The 21,756-nt window shown below is 43.7% G+C and overlaps 4 protein-coding genes across 4 annotated transcripts; 1 reads left to right on the top strand and 3 right to left on the bottom strand.

Moving 5' to 3' along the window:
• Positions 1–380: 380 nt before the first annotated feature.
• Positions 381–560, bottom strand: F5J12DRAFT_722917 (uncharacterized protein; the record flags this gene model as incomplete). The annotated part of the gene is made up of 1 exon (XM_051741411.1): positions 381–560. A coding segment is annotated over one exon (180 nt), but the record flags the coding sequence as incomplete, so codon positions are not given.
• Positions 561–953: 393 nt separating this feature from the next.
• On the bottom strand, positions 954–1,220 carry F5J12DRAFT_722846 (uncharacterized protein; the record flags this gene model as incomplete). Its single annotated transcript, XM_051741402.1, has 1 exon — positions 954–1,220. A coding segment is annotated over one exon (267 nt), but the record flags the coding sequence as incomplete, so codon positions are not given.
• Positions 1,221–3,331: 2,111 nt separating this feature from the next.
• On the bottom strand, positions 3,332–4,137 carry F5J12DRAFT_783758 (uncharacterized protein; the record flags this gene model as incomplete). Its single annotated transcript, XM_051742906.1, has 4 exons — positions 3,332–3,536; positions 3,559–3,589; positions 3,770–3,862; positions 3,969–4,137. The coding sequence occupies 4 exons, from the start codon at positions 4,135–4,137 to the stop codon at positions 3,332–3,334; spliced, it is 498 nt and encodes a 165-aa protein (XP_051598714.1).
• Positions 4,138–20,999: 16,862 nt separating this feature from the next.
• Positions 21,000–21,725, top strand: F5J12DRAFT_913828 (uncharacterized protein; the record flags this gene model as incomplete). The annotated part of the gene is made up of 1 exon (XM_051749103.1): positions 21,000–21,725. Exon 1 carries the CDS (start codon positions 21,069–21,071, stop codon positions 21,723–21,725), a length of 657 nt encoding a protein of 218 aa, XP_051598713.1. The 5' UTR covers positions 21,000–21,068.
• Between the last annotated feature and the right edge of the window lie 31 nt (positions 21,726–21,756).

Genomic DNA, 21,756 nt, shown 5'->3' with positions numbered 1-21,756 from the left:
ACACTGTGACTACTTGTGCACTTAGTCAGCTCTCAACCTTTTGACACTAAGTTCCCTCAGCCACAACCCCTAAGTCTGAACCCTCTTTGACCCTTGCCTACACTCTCCATCCCCAAACCATCCCTTTGACACACTAGAGGAGTGATTTCTCATAGGGAAAAGGTCTGCATTCCCTACACCACACCCAGATGTTTCACCACAAAGCACAGTCACTTGTAAGACAACATTATCCTCCATTCTCCTTCATGGATTCCTGCAAAGTGCCTGATGAGCACATTAGTCAAATCATGGGGATTAAGAGATATGAAAAATGCATGTTCCACACAACTTCTTGGAAATCATACTGAGATCACAAAATAAATGTGCCACTCTTTTCTTGTCTAAACAGGCTTTGGGACAGTCACAGTTAAGCACTTTTTGGCATACTCACAAACACAATCTGCCATTTCATGCAATTCAGCAGCAAGCTCATTTTGATGAGCAGATTTAATGGAGAATGTGACATTGTCACTTGCCTCCCTCTTCTGAATGATATTCCAACAAATGAACAAAAAAGTTGGTCAGCCACAAAGGGTGAGTCAACCTGCTTTAATAAGTTTTTTAACTGACATTTGAATGAAATTTGCTGGGTCTTCATTCTCTGCAGAGCATTAAAGCTGCCTATCCCCCAGGGATCTAAATGAGGAAATGTGCTCATCAGATATGGTTCCATATCTGAAACCAAATGAGACCCCATGGAATTGCTCAAAAACAGGCCATGATTGAGAGCATGTGCCATTGCCTGCACTTTCATAGTCTTGCAACTTTGGGAAGAATGATTACCCATGGTGTAAGCAATCTTCTCCATAATGAAGTCTCCACTGAAACCCTCCCAAACATGTTCTCCATCATTTTCATCTGCTGTAGCAGATGGCAAATGAGTAATCTGCATACCCTGCACAGGAACACAACCATCACTTCCAATGAGGATTGTTTTCCAGATTTTGGCAGTTGAACATTACACCTGAAATCCTGTACCACTCATTCTCAGTGATGAGAAAATTGATTATTGACTTTATAATATTTCTCGACAGAAGAATCAGTTGAAAATGTGCAATTGCTTCCCTGGAGGGATGAAACTTCCCCCTGCAAAAAATGACACAAAATGTATCCCTTACTTCTTGGGGTGAAGGAGGCAACACACATTGCAATCCAGCTACATCCTGAGGTAAGATGGAAATGTATGGGCATCATCAGGCATTCTCCCACCTCACATCAGGTTTGATTGATAGTGATGAGTAATTATTGAAGCTTGTGTTAAACACACCAATGCCAACCAAAAAACATCCCTTACTTCCATAGGTGACTCTTCCTAAGCATAATACTGGAAATTTGCAAGGGTATCAGATGGTTGAGAAGGAGTTCTGCCAGTCAAACTACACCTACAACCATCACACATCTGAATTGTGGCAATTGTGTTCAATGATCACATACTTTTAGGAGATAAAATGGCACCACGGTAAACATCAAGAGCATAGGTTTGTGGTAATACCTTATTGGGCAAGAAATCATTTCAAAGAAGCATTAACATAAGCTCCATGGGCAAAACATTGTGTAGATCACTGTCAAAATTCAACTGAGCACAGACTGTGCACACTCCCAGTTGCAGGCAAGAGGGATTCATTTGTTCCTGCCACTCCTTTATGATTTCAACTTTTTCTGCAAAATCATGCATAGGAGGGAAAAGCTCCTTGTGCAAGTGTGGCTCATTACACTCCTCACACTTTTCAATAGTTTGATTGTGATTGCAGGACTGCCATTGCTGCCAATTATTACCCTCATGAATGATTTGAACATATTCCTCCATAGGCACAGTGGCCACAAGATCCTGCTCTGAGCAAGCACATTGTTGTTGTTGTAACTGCCAAAAAAGAAAGGGTGCACTGTGGTACTCCAGAGTACAACTATGAAGCCAAAGACTGTCATGCAATGCCTGCACAGGAAGATGACAGGAAACAATGATACCATGCCAATCACAGATCCAGTGAGGGACAAAAGTGTTGCAATGTTTGTGAGGTGTGACTTGCTGCCAATGTAGCTCAGGCTATTCTGCACAGATGATCATGATACCCATACCATTGGAAGGGGGTGACTCTAAGCTTTCCAGATTACTAAGGTTCAGTCCAAACAAAGCAATTCATGCCAAGATACACCCTATTCTTTCTGAAAAGTGCATTGCAATGCTTTTGTCCCTGACTGGTGAAATAGTGAAAAGTGATCTTTTGATGGGATTAAGGGCATGAAGGATGGGAAAGTATGATTACATAATAAATCACATGGTCTTCCAGATAATTTGTCAGCATGTAAACAATGACAAACATTGGACTTGTACCATTAACCCTCCCTCTGTTACCACGACTCATGAAATCATCTCTCTAGCTCACATGGTCATTTTTGCAAGGAATTCTTATCAAATACTGGTGGCCACCACAGTGCCATCAGCATAACATGCTCTCAGAACCATCAGTCCCTTAAAAAATCTGCTGTCAGTCATTCCCTGCACTTTTTCTCCCCCATGCCTGATGTGTTCTGGGACTAATCTGTACTTGGAAGGCTGAAAATGTTATGGAGGTTGATCTGGCACTTCAGAACATGATGGACAAACCAGTCCCCTCTCAACCAATGCATTTCTGGCACAGGAACACTGGTATGGAAGTTAGGGCAAGACAAAATCCTCTTTACCCCTGGGTGTCATTAGAAGGATATGCTACTGAACTGCCATGGAGCAGAATCCTGTGCTTCCATCTGGCCCTGAATCTTGCCTTTGGTCACATATGACCAAATAATCCTTCCCCAGTCATCTACAGTTCAGATCAGAGCAAGACCTAGTGAACCCTCTTATGGTGCTCAGAGCACAAGGAGGTTTTATCTCACCCCAACTTCCATACCAGTGTTCCTGTGCCAGAAATGCATTGGTTGAGAGGGGACTGGTTTGTCCATCATGTTCTGAAGTGCCAGATCAACCTCCATAACATTTTCAGCCTTCCAAGTACAGATTAGTCCCAGAACACATCAGGCATGGGGGAGAAAAAGTGCAGGGAATGACTGACAGCAGATTTTTTAAGGGACTGATGGTTCTGAGAGCATGTTATGCTGATGGCACTGTGGTGGCCACCAGTATTTGATAAGAATTCCTTGCAAAAATGACCATGTGAGCTAGAGAGATGATTTCATGAGTCGTGGTAACAGAGGGAGGGTTAATGGTACAAGTCCAATGTTTGTCATTGTTTACATGCTGACAAATTATCTGGAAGACCATGTGATTTATTATGTAATCATACTTTCCCATCCTTCATGCCCTTAATCCCATCAAAAGATCACTTTTCACTATTTCACCAGTCAGGGACAAAAGCATTGCAATGCACTTTTCAGAAAGAATAGGGTGTATCTTGGCATGAATTGCTTTGTTTGGACTGAACCTTAGTAATCTGGAAAGCTTAGAGTCACCCCCTTCCAATGGTATGGGTATCATGATCATCTGTGCAGAATAGCCTGAGCTACATTGGCAGCAAGTCACACCTCACAAACATTGCAACACTTTTGTCCCTCACTGTACCCAACAAATCAACACAGGAAAGAAACTGAAACTGTTCAACAAACTGCTTTAATGAACTTGGAATGGTGGTCAACATGCATTTGTCACTACAATGTGCCTGACCATGCATGCCATGTTCAGCAAAGCCCACAAAAGCAAACTTTTCCCTCAGCTCTGCATAACTCAAACACACACTGCAGTTGTTGGCATGCATGTTGACCAATGTCATCACCTCAGCTGCAGACTGTTGAGGAAGCATGGTTGTCTGGGAAGAAGGTTGCAAAGCCCCTAGCAGGCAAAGGGTGAGAAAAGACTGATGATATGAATGACATTGAATGCTTATAACAAAAAATGATATGATATTTAAGAGGCAATTTGCAAAGTTATTGCAAACCATTTCCATTGCATGTTCCAGAGATGCACATAGAAATGGTGGTGTAGCCATCTGCCTTCAGCCCAGTATGACCATGTGTGACAAAAGATGAAAACAGACCAGGACTGCTATGCACCCTGGAATTCACTTTGATGCACATTCTCACAGTGCTCATAATTCCCTCAGACATGTTGATGCCAACTTCCACAAGTTCTAATGCAGCAAAACTTCCTGAATTCAAGATCCAATTTCATCCAAGAAGCAATTGACCACTGATTTATCAGTCCTATGAAGAGTTCTGTGTTCACAGTGAAAAATCCTCATCCCCAGTTGACAAAACACCTTGGTCCCCATTTCACACATTGGGTGACTTTGAATTCATGGAAATTACATTTGCGTCACTGCCCAACTAGCCACAGGTCAATGCACTGCTGGATCTCTTTGCTCATGTCACACAGGGAGCCATCCAAGTCACACTCAAGAATGATGCCAAACTTCACAAAGTGTGTGATGCAGCTGCAATGGAACTCACTCCAGTAAGATTTTCAAATATCCATTCATTGCCATCCATCCTACCTCTCTAAATAGTTCTCCTGGGTCAAAGTTAAGGTACCATACAAAGAGGAAGAATGTATGTTCAAAGCACATATTCACCCACTGTAGGAGTGGGCACTCAATATCTTAGAAAATCCTTTCCTGGGTCTGCACTTCACATGGGATGCACAGTGAATCTACAGGCACAATGGCATTGAGTATGAATGTTTTTATGCTGAGCCCTGGACTGGAGATCATTGGTGGGATATTCAAGTATGTGCCTGGCTGATATGTCATTCATTCCCATACATGACATGTTGTATATCTGCTAGTTGAGTCTACCAGATATCAAGAATGCCATACTGTTTGGCCCATCTTCACATGACAACATTACCCATTGGCTCTTTCCAAGTCTTATGATACTGTCTGCTGATTTTGAAGAGATGTAATATACTTTCTTCTTCTTGCTCAGACTGGCAATACTAACTCAATGGCCTACTACAGATGCATGATGGCACTCACTCATGGTCACAGTGGCAAATGCCCTTGCCCTGTATGTCTTGTATTATCAGATCTACTCCATGACCTCTCCAGGACTTTTGAACCTCATACACATGCCCAGGGCATTGATACATTATGTGTTCATGCAATGAATCAAGCCAAAAGAGATGGATTGCTAACATGGTTTGGTTTATGACCAATTGAGGTAAGTTTCCACCAACAAATTCCCATCAGCAAACTAATATATAATGGGATGCAGAACGTGTTCTGGCTGATTGGGTTCTCTGATCTCCACCTGGCCTGCAGCTTTGACCCACTGCATTATGGGCATGGTTTTTGGGGCAAGTACGTCTTTGGGGACCTAAAGGTGATTGTAAAGGTGCTCAGGCAACAGATCAAAGCTGACATTGAGAAGTTGTGTGTCACTGTTTGACAATCAATCACTCTGAACATTGTCACTTCTCACCTTTGACAATGACAGCATTACAAGTTTTCCTTGTTGGCAACACCATGCACACTTCAACAAAGTTATCCACATCATTTTTTCAGATGGTAACAAGCTGGCTGATATCTCCAAGGTATGTGTGTCCAATACCAGATGGCTGTCAATGCACTATTTCCCTAGCAAATCTTCTACATGGCAATCAATGTTTTGAAGCAGAACATAACCCCTGAAGGGTACCAGCTCCTCTGAGTCATCCAAAGCTATATACATATGGCTTGATAGCCTTGTTGGCTTAGATGTCCAAGATCAGCAATAAAATATTGACATTTGATCAGCCACTGAAGGCAAAGTCCTCAATGGGTACAATATCTTTGAAAATTAAAAGTTTGTGTAAAAGAAATGATCTTGGATGATCTTACCACAGAGAAACTTGTCTTCAATGTGAACAGCTTTGTTAATGAGCTGTTCAAAGATTTTCAGGTTAGGGTGATGTCAGAGAAAATTAAATAGCAGGCAAGTGAAATGGATATGGAAGTGGATGTCTCAATAGATGAGTATATTAGACAAAGTAACACCAGGCAGGAGGCAGCATTCCTTCAGCCACAAGATGGCAGCAAATGAGCTGGCATAGATGATACCCTTCATTGTGGTGAATGCAACAAGTTGCTCAGCAAATGTGGAATGGTCAGGAGGAGATGCCACTGGGCACATTTGGTTTTTCATTTCAACCAGGCCATGTTCTCAATATCATCTAATGCCATATCTTGTGCTGAAAAACTTTCTGCAAAGGTTTTGATAAGGAGAGAGTAAGTTTTAGCACGAACATTCTGCATCATATTTGAAAGTCATAGAAGCTGCATGCTTCTGCAATTTGTACTTTGCAGCAGAATTGCTTTGCAGGTTCAGGATCAACAACATCATTTGATCTAGTGAGAAATGCAAGTCTGTGAATTATGAAGAAATGTTGCAGGTCATTTAAGTGCTGTTTCCAGTGAAGAAGGTCTCCATTGAGTGGTATGTCTTCTGTTGTCCAGAAAGTACTTTCAGCTATCTTATACATACATACTGCAAATCTGAAATAAGGGTTTGGTGATGTAGGGAATATTTATGGGGAGCACTGTACTTTTGGATATTGAATGGGAAAAAGTACAAAGCATTGATCTGATTTTTTCAGTAGAACTTCTGTATCTTCAATCTTGAAGGGCATTTAAAGTAGCAAAAAGCAGGAGCATAGATGTCCTAACCTTTTGTAACTCAGACATTGTCTACCAAAAAAGGGGGGGGGAGGGATGAGAGGGTTTCATTAATGTGGGGTAAATATTATGTGGAGTAGACAGTGGAGCAGTAAGAAAGGCATCATGCTGGGTGTTTTGTGAACCTACAATGAAAAAGTGATGTCATATACCACACCATTGTTGCATATTGTACTTCAAATAACATGAAATTTGTAGCAGTTAGAAGTGAATATGGTAGACAAGGTGAGCAATGATATTTGTACAATATGTAGGTTCATTAGCAATGTGTGATAGACTGTGCAGAGTGATTAACTTGGAACTGAAATGTGAATGGTTGGGCTTGGAAGAAATGACAAAGCAACATTGGGATTGTGGTGATCTTGAAGTATGATCAAGGTGGTCAGATGGAAAGCAGCATTTATTGGTAGAACTTACTAGACAATGACCATGATTGCAAACAGAGAAGGAATTTGACATTTCTCTGCACAATGTAGATGTTGAGGTCACAAGGAGTCCACATCATTTCCTTTTCAGCTAACAGAAAGTGAAGTGCCATCAACCCCAAGATGACTGCTTGACCTGGATGTAGAAGGTCATACAAGTCTTGTGGATTCTCAAAGAATCTTGTAGCAAGGCTTCATTGACAGTATTCCAGGTAACATCTCCCATTGTCAGTGTGCTGTTTACATGTAAGCATGAGAGTATAAATTTGTGCAATGTTTAAGAAGGTGAGGATGTGATTCCATGTTTCTGCAGTGAGAGAAGAGGATCATCTGTCCATGTCATGGTGAGAAGATATCACAGTTGCAAGGTCAGATCCACAGTGTGAGAGGACAGCCCTTCTTTTTCTTGGTGATGACTGTTCAGGGGAGGGATCTTGATTTTAGAAATGACAAAGGATGCCCCTAATCCTCATAGTTAAAACATCTTTGATATCATGTGATGTGTAAAGCACTTTCATAGTAGGGAATTTCAATTGTGAGAGACAAATAGCTATGAGATTGTGAAAGGTGGCACTTACAATTGAGATGAAGTGTGAAACATATTCACATCTGCAGAAGAAGTTATTGGAAATATGTATACTGCATCTTTAAATCCCATGAAAGTGAAGATCCAGGCTGAAGCAAATGCATCAGGAGAATGCTATGAGTTTTAAAAAAGAGTGGCATGGTACCTGTCAAGGGTGATGACATAAGCTGGCTGTCATAGAATCAAACTAAAGCAATGACATTGTAATGTAGATGAAAGTTGACATCTCCTGTTTGATACCACAAGGAAGAGCTGGAGAACAATGGAAATAAGATATCAATGTTGATGATGTTGATGATGCAATGCTGGACTGTAACTCAAAGAGGTCTCCATTGTAGGACATGTCAATGTGATTGCAATGAATACTGTTTGATGAAGGTGAGATAGGAAAGTATTAATCACAGTTGGCTAACAACACTTATTTACCTTCTCCAAAAAACACACTAAAGTGCCACCAATCACATCTGTGCCAGTTGACATTCTGTATTCAATCATCAAATACATCAATTTAGATGGTTGGCTCAATTTGATGAAAGCACTTCCTTACACATAGAAAATCATCTAAAAATCACTGTTTCTCCACCTTCATCACATGATTGTTCAATATTTTCATTGTCCAGACTCATTTCTTCAAATGCTTGATATGCATAATGCAGTTGTTGGTGGTTCTGTGGCCTTGTGGTTAATGCTCAGGGCTCATAGTGAAGATTGGTCACCAAAAAGTTTGGATGTGTTTGTGGGAAGGGATGAAGCACATGCTTTCATTGAAAGCATCTGGAAAATGGGATTTCAATGTATTTCCTTTGATGATCACCAGAATTTGCCTTGCATGACTTTGCATATTCAAAGTATTGAGATATTGGAGAACTCTCATGCTCTGCTGGTGGTGTTTGTCACTTGCTTGCAGTGTGCTATCACCCCCATATTTGATGCCTGTCACTCTATCACTATGAATGTTATAACCACCACACATCTCTCCAGTGCATATCCTTCCTATACTCTGTGGCAAACAGCTCTTATTAATCCCCATCACCTCATCGATGTTGAACAACCTAATGAAATGGCTTGCAGTAACATTCAAAAGTGTCAGCAAAGGGGGTTTTTGTACTTGGGTTGGTCAAGTTCTGACAGTGACTACAATGACAGCATTTTTATTGCTCAAAATGTGCATGACAATCTCTGCTTGTGGTTAAACTTTGATGCCACCAGCCAATGGTTAGGATTTGTTGCAGGTTTTCACTCTGAGGTGAGGATGGTGTCATGGAAGCTGGGGGGAATGAGGTATGAAAAGAGAAAATGAGTAGTGGTTCTGTACATTCACAAATTGTAAAAGCATCCTCTGTTTTTCTTGTTTTTTAGCACCAGTTTTTTCTTTTTTGCTTTGCATTGCAGATTAGTATTCCGATGCTTCCATGTCACATTACCATCATGGTCCCTATGGTATTTGCTGCCAAACATTTATGTAAAAATATCCAGTTTGCTTACCACAAGCCATTAGATGCACTAAAATTTTGAGGTAAGGAAATTGACATCATTGTACTTCAGGCTGAGGACAGCATCAATTTAGCAGTAGTATATTTTGTTGAACTAGATATGCAAATCCCCAATATCATAGTTAGTAGAACCATCAGAATCATACACATCAGCAGAATGAAGAAGGGACACTGACTGTAATTCAAACTGGGCATGATGATGAGTATACTGACTATCATCATCTCTCACAAAATAATGGATCAGTTTTACTTCCAGCAACACTAGATCTTTCTGTTTTAAATCCATCACTGGATAAAGGTCCATCCTGCTTTTGGCACAGAAGACTTCACATGCATCATAAATGGAGGAAAAATGAGACAAGGTGAGGGACCTGAAGTTGGGATGCACCATATCTCCATGCTTCAAGCTTTGCCATTGGGAAGTGCATACAATGCAAGAAGGTGTGTTGGCAGACACTAGGAAAGGTTATCAATAACAAAGGCAAGAAAGGAAATGTTAAAGAGATAGGACAGACCTAAAGGAGGCTGAGAAAAACCAGAAAGTAGCTCTCCTTGGAGTATGACCTATCAGATTTGGGCAAGGCACAATGGATCTTAGGAATGGAGATCATCCAAGACTGTGATAAAGGAGAAATTGAGCTCTCACAGGAAATATATGTCAAGTCTATACTCCAGCACTTCAGGTTGCAGGATATACATCCTGTTGGTACACCCATTGAACCCAGTCTCAAACTCAAGAAGCTTGATCAGGCTGAGTCAGATGTTGCATGCTATCAGAGTGCTCTTGGAGCCCTGATGTATGCTATGTTGGCTACTCACCCTGATCTTGCCCATGCAATGGGCACCCTTAGCAGGCATGCAGTGACTCTGGGTGAGTGCCCCTGGGTGGCCCTCAAAAGAGTCTACCACTATCTCCAAAGGACTGCTACCTTGCATCTCTGCTATTCTGTGGCATCAGGACCCACTCCAGCTGGGTATGCCAATGCAGATTGGGCATCTGATGTAAATGATTGATGTTCTATCACTGGCTATGCCTTTGTCTTGGGTGGTGGTGCAGTGAGCTGGTTGTCAAAGAAGCAAACCTCTGTTGCTCTTTCAAGCACTGAGGCCAAGTATATGGCTGTTTCAGCAGCCACAAAAGAAGCTATTTGGATCCACACATTGCTCAGTGAAATAGACATGGCTGCATGAGCTGACCCCACCCCTCTCCATGTTGACAACCAATCAGCAATTTTGTTGGCAAAAAATGCAATGTTTCATGATCATACAAAACACATCTCCATTCATCATCACCTCATTCAAGAAAAGATCAAGTCAGGGGACATCTCCATGGTGTACTTGTCTACAAATGAGCAGCTGGCAGATGTCTTAACCAAGGGACTTTCTAGAGATAAGCACATTCATTTTTCTATTGGCTTAGGTGTTACTTATTGAGATATTCACCATTGAGTGGGCATGTTGATGCACATTAATTATGTTTCTTATACCAGTAATATCTTACATAAGCACAGTCATTTTGGCACATTGTTTTTCCTTCATGCACCTCAGTCTTCTCCCAATAGAAGCCTGAGTATCTTCTCTTTTTAGTCTGTCCCTACTCAGAAACAACCCCACAAAACAGTGATCTCATACATGTGTATTCATGTCATCAACCTCCTGTCTGGATTGTTCCACCCTATCAGATACTTGCAACTCATGAAACCTTTTCAGTTTTGACACCCTTTCAATTTGTTCAATAAACATCCATAACAACATCTTGCTGAACAGTGAAGCAGAGGGATGTAAACAATAGTCAATGGTGTTGCTACTGACTGTTAGTGTACCCTTGCCAGCCCACACAACACAGTGCATACCATACAGTGGAGAACAACAGGAGGAATGTTCTTTTTTTTCACAATCAATGCAATTTGATTGTTCAATGATATCAAGGAACTGACAAAGTGCATGTGCCATTGCTTCCACCTTCATATTCTCACAGCTTTTAGAAGAATGATCACCCATGGTGTATGCCACATTCTCCATAATAAATTACCTACCTAACTCATTCCATTCTTCTTCACCACTGTTATCCTCTGCCATAAAAGATGGCAGATGAGTAATCTGCATGCCATCCACAGCAGCATGATCATCACATTGTCACACACCAAAGGTGTTGTGGACATGGTTACAGCTGACTCTGCCTAAGGCATTGACAAGTTGCAGGCCCATGCATGCAGATGAAGACTAAAGCCCTCATGTGTAGAAAGACTGCTGGACATGAGCAGTCATCCTTCACACAAGAATGAGTCATCAGTGCTAAAGAGAAAAGAGGAAGTAAGTTAAGCATGCATTAAAGGTTTTTAGCACCCATGTATGGCATTCCAGTTTTTGCCATATCTCCACCATTTCCAAAGATATTGACTCTGTTCTCACTCTTGCTTAATGTGCTCAGCCATGCCATCCTGCCTTCCAAATTTGGAGAGGATCCTCACACCCTACACATTTCTACAGCACTCCATCCATCAGATGCTCATTTTGCTAAGTCCATCAGAAATGGCCACCTCTTTGTCAATCATCTCACTTGTCTCATTTGCCAGAGACAGTGGCTACATATATCTGCCAGGCATTCCCACCAGCTTCCATACTGAAGCCCCCTGGTTCATCCCATCATCGTCAGCCCCATCTCATCCCATGCAGCTTGGTCAGCATGTTCTCCTTGTCAGTATGACATCCAGAAGGACATTCTTTGGTTGCCTCAGGACTGTCACATAGTCTCCCCTCTTGATGAAGCATATGGATTGTTCCTCCCTGTTCCTTGCACTGTCTTTATTCCAATCTTGTCCATCATTCTCCCCACATTGTGACAGCTGCAGCATAATCTACTGTTCTCTGCCCTCCCTGATTGCATCCATGATGAGTATGACATGCATCTTGCCTTTTTACTGAAAGATCCAGCAGAAGATGTCCCCCCTTCTCCTCCTCCATCAGAGCCCCATTCATGAAGCTTTTGTTAACTTCACTGAGAGGATGAATGGGTGGGAGACACAATCACTTATGCTCCCATTGCCCCACAGACCACCAATGCCCTAGCCCTTTGATGCCTGACTCATGCCCTTCAATTCTGGAATTAATACTTCCCTATCTGGAAACACTGTCCATCTGTCATGCCATCTTTGGATCTAGTGATGTCTCCACTGCAATCTGACTTGCATCACCACCCCCTAATGTGATTCAGTGCACTTACTCAGTTTCTGCCATTATTCGACTCATTCTGTGATATTTTGACTGTCTTTGACTCATTCATTTCCAACACTTACCAATCCTCTTTGCTTGCTTACTTTTCATTTCTTGCTTACTCATCATGATTACTCAGTCCTTACTCATTACTTACCAAGTGTTTGTGCCTCATTTGTCACAGGCTATGCTCCCCCTACAGTATATAAACCCCCTGTTGGAATTGTTTATCAATTACTACCGGTTCTAGACTTGCTTACTATTAATGATGACTCACATGATGTCATGCTTTATAAGTGACTCCACTATGACGTCACTTTACTCCACTTATTCTACGGCGTTCCATGACTTTCTATACTATACATAGTAGGTAGTATCTTTACTTACCATATGCGTCACCTGGTCTGTGCGCATACCTGCATGTATATAAACCAAGGGGTTTCTGCCGTATCCCCTCAGACTAGCAGTCAATCTACTCTGTTATCTCTTCGAGCCTCAACAGCTCTCTTCAACAACCGAATACTTCTAAACACTCAATCTTACTATAAGGCAAGTGCTCGTCTTAAGCTCTCGCCCTTTTCCCCTTTTCGTCCTCGTCCTCTGCCAATAGGTTATGAGCCCTGACATCTAACCGTCGGTGTGCTATTGTCATTTGTGCATTTACTGATCTCTGGCGACGGCCATATCAGCATGCCGATTGATGGCCTAGATGCGCTGGGATTGAGTGTTGCTGCTTACATTGTCTCGCTTTTGATGGCTTTTTATACTACTATCTTTTATATGTCCCTTGGAGGATATGGTGCTTTTAGGGAAATGTTTGCGTGTTCGCTAGCCTTCTGGACTGCAGCTTTAGCTGGTCCGTTGTGGCGCGACATCTACTTGTATTGGGTACGCGCTCGAATCGCTGCTGCTGTAGGAGCTGATCTACGCCTTATCCGCGACGGTCTCCGTCCTCCAATGGTTGAGGCTCCGCCTCCCAACTATTTACTCCACGCTATTCCCGACCGTGACGACGACGCCGATCTCGACCCTGTTCCGCCTTACACGATTGAAGGTGGTGCTGACCCTGCACCTCCTGTTCGTGAACCGACCCCTCCTCTGGAGTTGGTCTTGGCGTTGAATGACGCACTCGCTCAGGCTAATAACCTGATCGCTGAGGTCGATCTCGCTGTCGAAGACAACGCCGAGTTCGATTTGCTTTTTTAGCTGCGTCTTTCACTCTTCTAGAACAGTCGTCTTATGCTTTTCATTCAGCATGTCTCTCGTCGTCGCTAAGCGAACTGAAATCAACATCGCCCGTACTCGTGACGGGATGTATGCGGGAAACAAGTGGAGAGAGGAGTACGTGAAGAAAGTAGTGGAATATATGGAGGCGTTATATGTTAGAGAGTGTTCCCACTGGCGATTCGCTGTACCATCAAGTAGATCTTTCTTCGTGCGCCTGCAGCCTCTGCTTGCCCACGTCCCTCTTTCTCAGATTGAGGTGACTTGGGATGGCTTCCCGACGTATCCCGGTTTCGACACGCCGTTCGAGTTTCCCGGTATCCATACCGCATATCATGGTTACTTAACCGACTTCGCCCCTAAAATTTCCTTCCTCTCCTCTCCAAACGCAATCGCTCATTTTAACGGTTGCGATCTTCCCAGTCTCACGTATGAAGATCCTGCCCTCTGGACCATTCCGGCCTCCACAATCACGCACGACACGTTCGTTTACGTCTATTACAACTGCCATCCCCTCTACATCTCGGGAAGTCCCTTCCGCGAGCTCGTCCCTCCTCTCAGGGTTTGGCACGAGTATTTGGAGAGCCATTACAGAGGACTTTGGAGAGAAGGAATCACCGACGTCGATTGCGTCCCCCCACTCTTCAGAGAGCGACGACCTGGGGGACATCTTTTCGACCTCCAATTATTGGAGTTCATCGACAGTTATAAGGCGGTCGCAGGTATGGACGAAACCCGAGCAGGTTTCAACTCAGCTCGAGGTACTCTTTGGTACCTTGACGCTACCGGTTACAAAAGATTCGTTTACTGGCCCTCAACAGGCACAGTTTATGCGGATCTCGAACGTGCGATGGCCAGTGATCTTGGCCAGGCTTATGTCAAACCCGGACGTCGCGGAATTTATGCCAACGCTCTTGCAAGGTCTCGCGCAGCTGCCGAAGTTAAGCGCAAACTATCCTCTTCCCGGTACGATGGACGTACCGTACGCATCCGCAGGCCGATTCCTCGAGTATCCTGATGGATCTCTTGATCCCTGCCTAGATAGCCCTTATAATTGTTATGAAATTCTGGCTTCTAGGGAGTACGGTAATCGAATCTACGGCTGGTTCCCTTTCCCTTATAGTTGTGCCTCTGAATGGTTAGGATTTTCGAACCCCCATGGACTTCATGAAATGGGGTGGTCGTTCTTATCCTACCATTACTTCCCTGACTTATGCTTCGATTTTCTCGAGTATAACGTTCAGCGGAATTCTCGCATCGCCGAATGGCGTTACGCTGAGAAAGGCACGGAACCAGAGCCTAAAATAAAACATCGAAAACCACGTACTCGGAATCGTCCCGGACAAAAGTCCCGCGCCTGCAAGCGTCGTAAACTTTTACGCGCACTCCTCCAAGGAGACTTTAATCCTTCTATCACCGATCCAAGGAAAACTTTCCTATACGACCATCTAATCCTCGACATCTATTAGAATGTCTTCTGAAGGAGGTCTTGGAAAGAACATCCCGAAACTCAACGGGATGAACTATGCCGTATGGCAAGTGATGATGAAAGCATACTTCCAAACTCTGGGAGTGTGGGGAATCGTATCGGGCACCGAAGCTTTACCGGCTGACCCAGATGCTGCTGCGGTCTGGCGCATTTCCGATTCTCGGGCGCAAGGCTGCATTACGCTATACTGCGATCCGATGATCGCACTTTCCGTTGATGCACATGCGACTTCAAAACTAAAATGGGATGACCTCGAATCCAAGTATGGCAAGCCTTCTGCCATGACTACATTTATGGAATTCCAGAGGCTTCTCCGAATTCAAATCAAACCCAAGGATGATCTCATGGCAAAAATTGCCGAGATCAATATGCTCTTTAAAACCATATCTGGTCAAGGCATTACCTTGGATAACAAAATGAAGTCGTTGTTATTAGTGCACACTATGACAGCAGCGTGGGACCAAGCTCCCACAAATATCCTATCATCTATCGACCCCACACATCTAGAACCAGACACGGTCATTCCTCGAATGAAGGAACTCTGGTCTCATCGATCCGGACAATCGTTATTACCAAGACAAATTGGAGAATCTTCTGGTTCTCAAACTACCGTAAAAAGGGAATCTAATTCCCTCCTATCTCGCATGAACAAACCGCCTTTGTGCAATATTTGCAAAGGCTCGCATAATACTCAGGACCATCGTGGTGGCGGTGGTGGCTCTTCTCGTGGCCGAGGTGGCCGAGGAGGTTTTCGAGGAAGACGCGGAAGAGGGGGAGGCGGCTTCCAGCCTTACCCTCAAAATAATAATAACCAAAATCAAAATCAGAACCAACAGGGTGGTTCGTCCAACCGTGGATGTAACCAGAATCGTCGCCGTGGCAAAGGCAAAGGAAAAGCTAATGCCAACGAGCTTGACATTCCCGGACAGGGTGCAGAAGAATTTAATCTTGCATCCATCGAAGAAGTCCCGGAAAATTACCCTGATGATGATTTTGATATAAATGCAATCAACTTCCGCCATACTTCTCCGGAGTATTCTCCGGATGACGAATCCTTCGAAATTCCTCGTCCTGATATGAATGTCTCCCTTGGCACTCATAACATTCTCGCTTCTCGGGAAATTGATCCCGAGTTAACCGCTGAGGATATTGAGATGGCTATGGAACATGTCGGCCATGTCCCCACTCTGCCTATCCAACCTGATGGTACCCTCTCAGACTGGTATCAGGAGGAGATCCAAAACTCCTTCATCTCTGAAGTTGAGTCAGTGACTCCTCGTGTCAAAATACCCAGATCTGACTCTCCATGCTTATGCTCTATTTGCCTACGCACCTATCGCTCCTCAGAATCGACGGGTTTCAGAATGGATTTATCCCTTCAGGAACCCTTACAACGGGAGAACTCGGATCCTCTATCGAGGAGGATTCCGTTTCCCTCTTCTGAGTCGGGAGCCAGGCCTATACATAGCCCGCCCCTCCAATCCACGAATGGAATGGGAGCTACCGGCTTGGCTAGTGTACCAGTGGCAGGAGAGAGGAATTCTGCAGATGATGAGTCGCAGGTTATTCGAGGAAACAGACATTCTACCAAGTCTTCCCGAAAATCTCGCAGACCACTTAAACTATCATTAGCAGATTTTCATGCGAGCATACCAAATCCTAGGACTTATATTCGTCCTAGACCTTTTATTTGTCTTGATGTACCGGACTTTGATTTTGACCCGGAGAATTCTGTCAGTGGTTACAACCCTGGCAAATTCGACCGCAATGCATACGATGCTTATGACTGTTATCCATTGGATATTTCAGCCAACATCACACTGCCAAAAGGCGAGTCTATTTGGATGCTTGACTCTGGGACTTCACATCATGTGACCCCTTATTACTCTGACTTTTTGTCATTTAAGAAATATTCAACTCCACAGTTGGCTAATACTGCTGGAAAACAAAGAGTCAATTTAATCGGTGAAGGAACTGTAGTGTTGCAGCTTGAAAATGGCTCCACTCTTTCCTTAGAAAATGTGGTATACAGCCCTCAATTTTCGAAGAGATTATGCTCTCGAAATGTGCTTCTTAACAGGGGATACAGAAGCCAAGCGACTTCAGACAATGAAGTAATCCGAACACCTGACGGCCGGATTTTAGTAGAAGCACGATTAGCTTCTCCTAATTCACCGTTACATTGGTTTGTGGGCGTTCCGCTTCCACCCTCCAATGCTTTTTCGGTCCTTTGCCCGATGGTCAAATTAGATGCCGAATCACTTTGGCATAATCGGCTGGCACATCCTGCCAATAATATCCTACATCATACTCGCCGATTGGGTCTTCCTGACATCCCTCTCTATGGGATTCAGTCCTGCAAGGGCTGTGCACAAGGCAAAATGGCTTCCGAGTCATTCAAACCTTCCTGGAAACGTGCCACTCGCCCCTTAGAACTCGTTCATGCCGATCTTTTGGAACTTCCCATTGAATCCTACTTTCGTTCCAAGTATGTTCTAACACTACTTGACGACTACTCTTCCTTCAGGTTCTGCATTTACATGCGCAACAAATCCGACACCTACAAACACTTTACCGAGTGGTTGCTTGCTATGCAAAGGCAACTTAACTTGGAATTGGGTACTCTCCGTTCGGATCGAGGGGGAGAATTTATGGGAAATACTTTCAAAGCGCTCCTCAACTCTTGAGGAATTGCTCATCAGCTTTCTATAGCTGACCAGCCGCAACAAAATGGTCGCGCAGAACGATTCAACAGAACTATTCTGGAAAAATCCGGAGCAATTCGTCATTATGCATGTGTTCCGAAGAAATTCTGGAACTTCGCATTTGACTGTGCACTCCACGTGTACAACAGAACACCGCTCAAGAGGATACAGTTCAAGACACCAGCTGAATTATTCACTGGCAAGATTCCAGATATTTCATACTTTCGTACCTTCGGTTGCAAAGCATATGTATGGGTGCCAAAAGAACAGAGAAAGGATAAACTGGACCCACACGCAATCGAAATGGTTTTCTTAGGATACGAACCAAAAACAAAAGGCTATCGATTTCTCCATGGTCAAAAGATCATATTATCTCGTACTGCCAAGTTCGTAGAAGACTCCTTCCCTTTCTGTTCGGATAGTATTCGAAGAAAATCCGATACCTCAAATGACCCTGATTCCGAAGATGACCAATCTTCTGGTTCTAGCGATGCTGGTGGAAACCAACCAGACTTTGGGATTGATCCTCCCGACCTTGGACCTCATCCAGTCCAACCACAGATTCCACAACAACCTCCTCGTAATCCAAACCCACAGCAGGGTGGTCAAAATAACAGACCAGTCCAACAACCACAAAGACCACACAGAGCTCCTGCTGTACCTCCAAATCTCGTTCAACACCCACACCAACCATATCCTGTTCCCGGAGATAACAGAAATTTACGAAGGGCAACTCCGGAACAACTTGAACGGGAACCTCGTCCTAAAAGAAGAATTATCCCTGTCTCTCGACCTGACAATATCTATGGAGCTAGACCTCCTGTCCAAATTGAGAGAGATATACGGGATAACAGGGACACTGCACAAGAATGGATTAGGAATGCTGAGCAACATGCTCGCAATTCAAGAGAGTATGGAAGACAAATTCGGGAAGAAAGGAGACCTCCATCACCTTTGAGACCACAGGCTCCTTCTGTTCCAAGAGAATGGATATCACATCCTCCCGATTCTCCATTGACCCCTCTACCTGGGTCAACTACTCCTCCTACTCCTACCCAACCAATTGCAGGTCCTTCTCGAACCGCACATGTTGATGAAGAAGAAGATGATCGAAAAGGTGTTTTTACAAATACCTTCGAATTCCTTCTTGCAGCTCGTGTAAAAGAATCTCTGGAACACTTCAAAGACGTCCTTAAACTTAATCCGGAGTTACAAAAGAAATGGTTCGAAGCCATGAAGGACGAGATTAAATCAATCGAGGAACGGAATGTTTGGACTCTCGTGGATCCAAAACCAGATCGCAAACCAGTCAAATGCAGATGGGTTTTCGCTATAAAAAGCGATGGTCGCTATAAAGCACGTCTTGTGGCCAAAGGTTTCACACAAGAATTCGGAACAGATTTTGAAGATACCTTCTCACCGGTCGCTCGTTTTGAGACAGTGCGAATTGTACTAGCATTCGCTGCTCAACGAAATTGGGAAATGAGCGCCCTGGACGTCAAAACTGCCTTCTTATATGGTGGTTTGGATGAAGAAATCTATATGGAACAACCAGAAGGCTTCAAAATTAAAGGTCAAGAGCACAAGGTCTATCGGTTGCTGCGCGCTCTTTATGGTTTAAAGCAAGCAGCATTAGCATGGAACAAAGCCCTACATGCTTCCCTACTTCGCATGGGCTATACAAGATCCAAAGTGGATGCAGGGATTTATATTTTTAAATCCAATGCAGGCATGGTCATCTTTCTTGTTTATGTTGATGATGGTCTATTCTTAGGATCACATCCTAAACTCCTAAAAGCAAAGAAAGACGAGTTTATGAAGAAATGGGAATCAAGAGATCTAGGCGAATGCAAAGAATACCTAGGTCTACAGATCCACAGAAACCGCGCTAAGCGCGAGATCTACCTGGATCAGATCCCTTATGTCAAAAAGGTGATCAAACGATTCCAAATGGAGAATGCACACAATGTCTGCACTCCACTTCCATCTGGCTACCAACCGAAGAAACCTGAAGCTACTTATCAAGCTTCTTCTTCACTTCGCTCCCAGTATCAATCTATCATTGGATCTTTACTTTATATGGCCCTGGGTACTCGCCCAGATATTGCTTTCGCGGTTATTCGCATGTTGCAGTACATGGCCAATCCTACAGAAGATCACAAACAAAAAGCGCTACACATTGTCAAGTATGTGGCATCTACTCCGAAACTAGCGCTTTACTATTCTGGGACCGAATCTCGCATCTTCGGATTCGCAGACACTGATTGGGCAGCCAATGTCGATACTCGTCACTCTACTACCGGATATGCCATGTTTCTTGGCACCTCCCTCATTTCTTGGCGATCGCGCAAACAAAAGACAATTGCGCTTTCATCCACTGAAGCCGAATATATGGCTTTATGTGACTCTGCCAGACAAATCAAATGGCTATTTATGCTTTTCAAAGAACTAGACCTTACTCTGGAGAAGACTATTCTCTACTGTGACAATATGGGTGCTCGCTTTATTGCCGAGAATCCAGTCTCAGATGGTCGATCAAAGCATATTGATGTCCAGTGGCACTTCGTTCGCGAATGTGTCCAGGATAATCTATTTGCCATTGAATATATCCAAACGGACCGACAAAAGGCCGATGGATTAACCAAGTCACTTACCTGGCAGAAATTTGAAACAAATCGCTCGTCGCTTGGTCTCGTGACCTTACCATTCTAGAGCGAGGGGGAGTGTTGGAATTGTTTATCAATTACTACCGGTTCTAGACTTGCTTACTATTAATGATGACTCACATGATGTCATGCTTTATAAGTGACTCCACTATGACGTCACTTTACTCCACTTATTCTACGGCGTTCCATGACTTTCTATACTATACATAGTAGGTAGTATCTTTACTTACCATATGCGTCACCTGGTCTGTGCGCATACCTGCATGTATATAAACCAAGGGGTTTCTGCCGTATCCCCTCAGACTAGCAGTCAATCTACTCTGTTATCTCTTCGAGCCTCAACAGCTCTCTTCAACAACCGAATACTTCTAAACACTCAATCTTACTATAAGGCAAGTGCTCGTCTTAAGCTCTCGCCCTTTTCCCCTTTTCGTCCTCGTCCTCTGCCAATACCCCCCAGTTTGTAACTTACAATAATATCTGTGCATCATGACTCATTAATTCACCAGTCTTGGTACCTATGGTCCAGCCCAGCCTTGGACATCATACATGAATTTGCAGCATCTGACTCCATTAGCTTACCAGACATGGGGTCTCACCTCAAGACACTCCTGGGATCTGCATATGTTGACCAGGATTGGCAGCCTGCAATCAATGCCATATTTGCTGCAGAAAATGATACAAACCTTGCCATCCAAGAAGTCAAGAGACTTGCTACTATTGCAATCAACACATCTCACTTAACAATCCATATCCAACATCCAGGTGGCTCAAGTGGCAAGCAACCTGCACCTCAGATTATCACAGTCAAGAAAGACCTTCTTAAAGCAGTTGAAGAACTTCACAGGTTGAAAGGGATCAAGGATGATGTTCCACCTGTGAATGAGCTGGTGGAACCAAGGGAAGAACATGAGGCTCAAATGGAACCTGACAAACCTATGCATGGGGATGCCAAAATTGTGGCACATGTCAAGCAACTGATCACAGCTGAAAATGAGGATGTTATTGAGATCAGTGACAGCAAGGAGGAGGGCAAAAGTGACTCATCTGCAGGCCTCAGTCTTTCTGAGGTGGCCCAGGTGTGCGAGAAGGTTGAAGCAGCATGCTGGAGGTTTGGTTACTCAGATAATGGGCTCACTTTGCTGCACGAGTTGCGTCGTTTCCATGGCTTCCTTAGGCGCATGGAGATGAAAAGCGCAAAGCAGTCAACACTGGATTCCTGGGCGAAGTGGCAGGATAGTTGAGAGCTCGTACGTGTTTAGTGTCACACATTAG

Source organism: Pisolithus orientalis (assembly GCF_024613125.1).
Source record: "Pisolithus orientalis strain OTSU chromosome Unknown F5J12scaffold_20, whole genome shotgun sequence".
NCBI lineage: Eukaryota > Fungi > Basidiomycota > Agaricomycetes > Boletales > Pisolithaceae > Pisolithus > Pisolithus orientalis.
The sequence above is the reverse complement of the archived record's forward strand: the minus strand, read 5'-3'. Positions and strand labels throughout refer to the sequence as shown.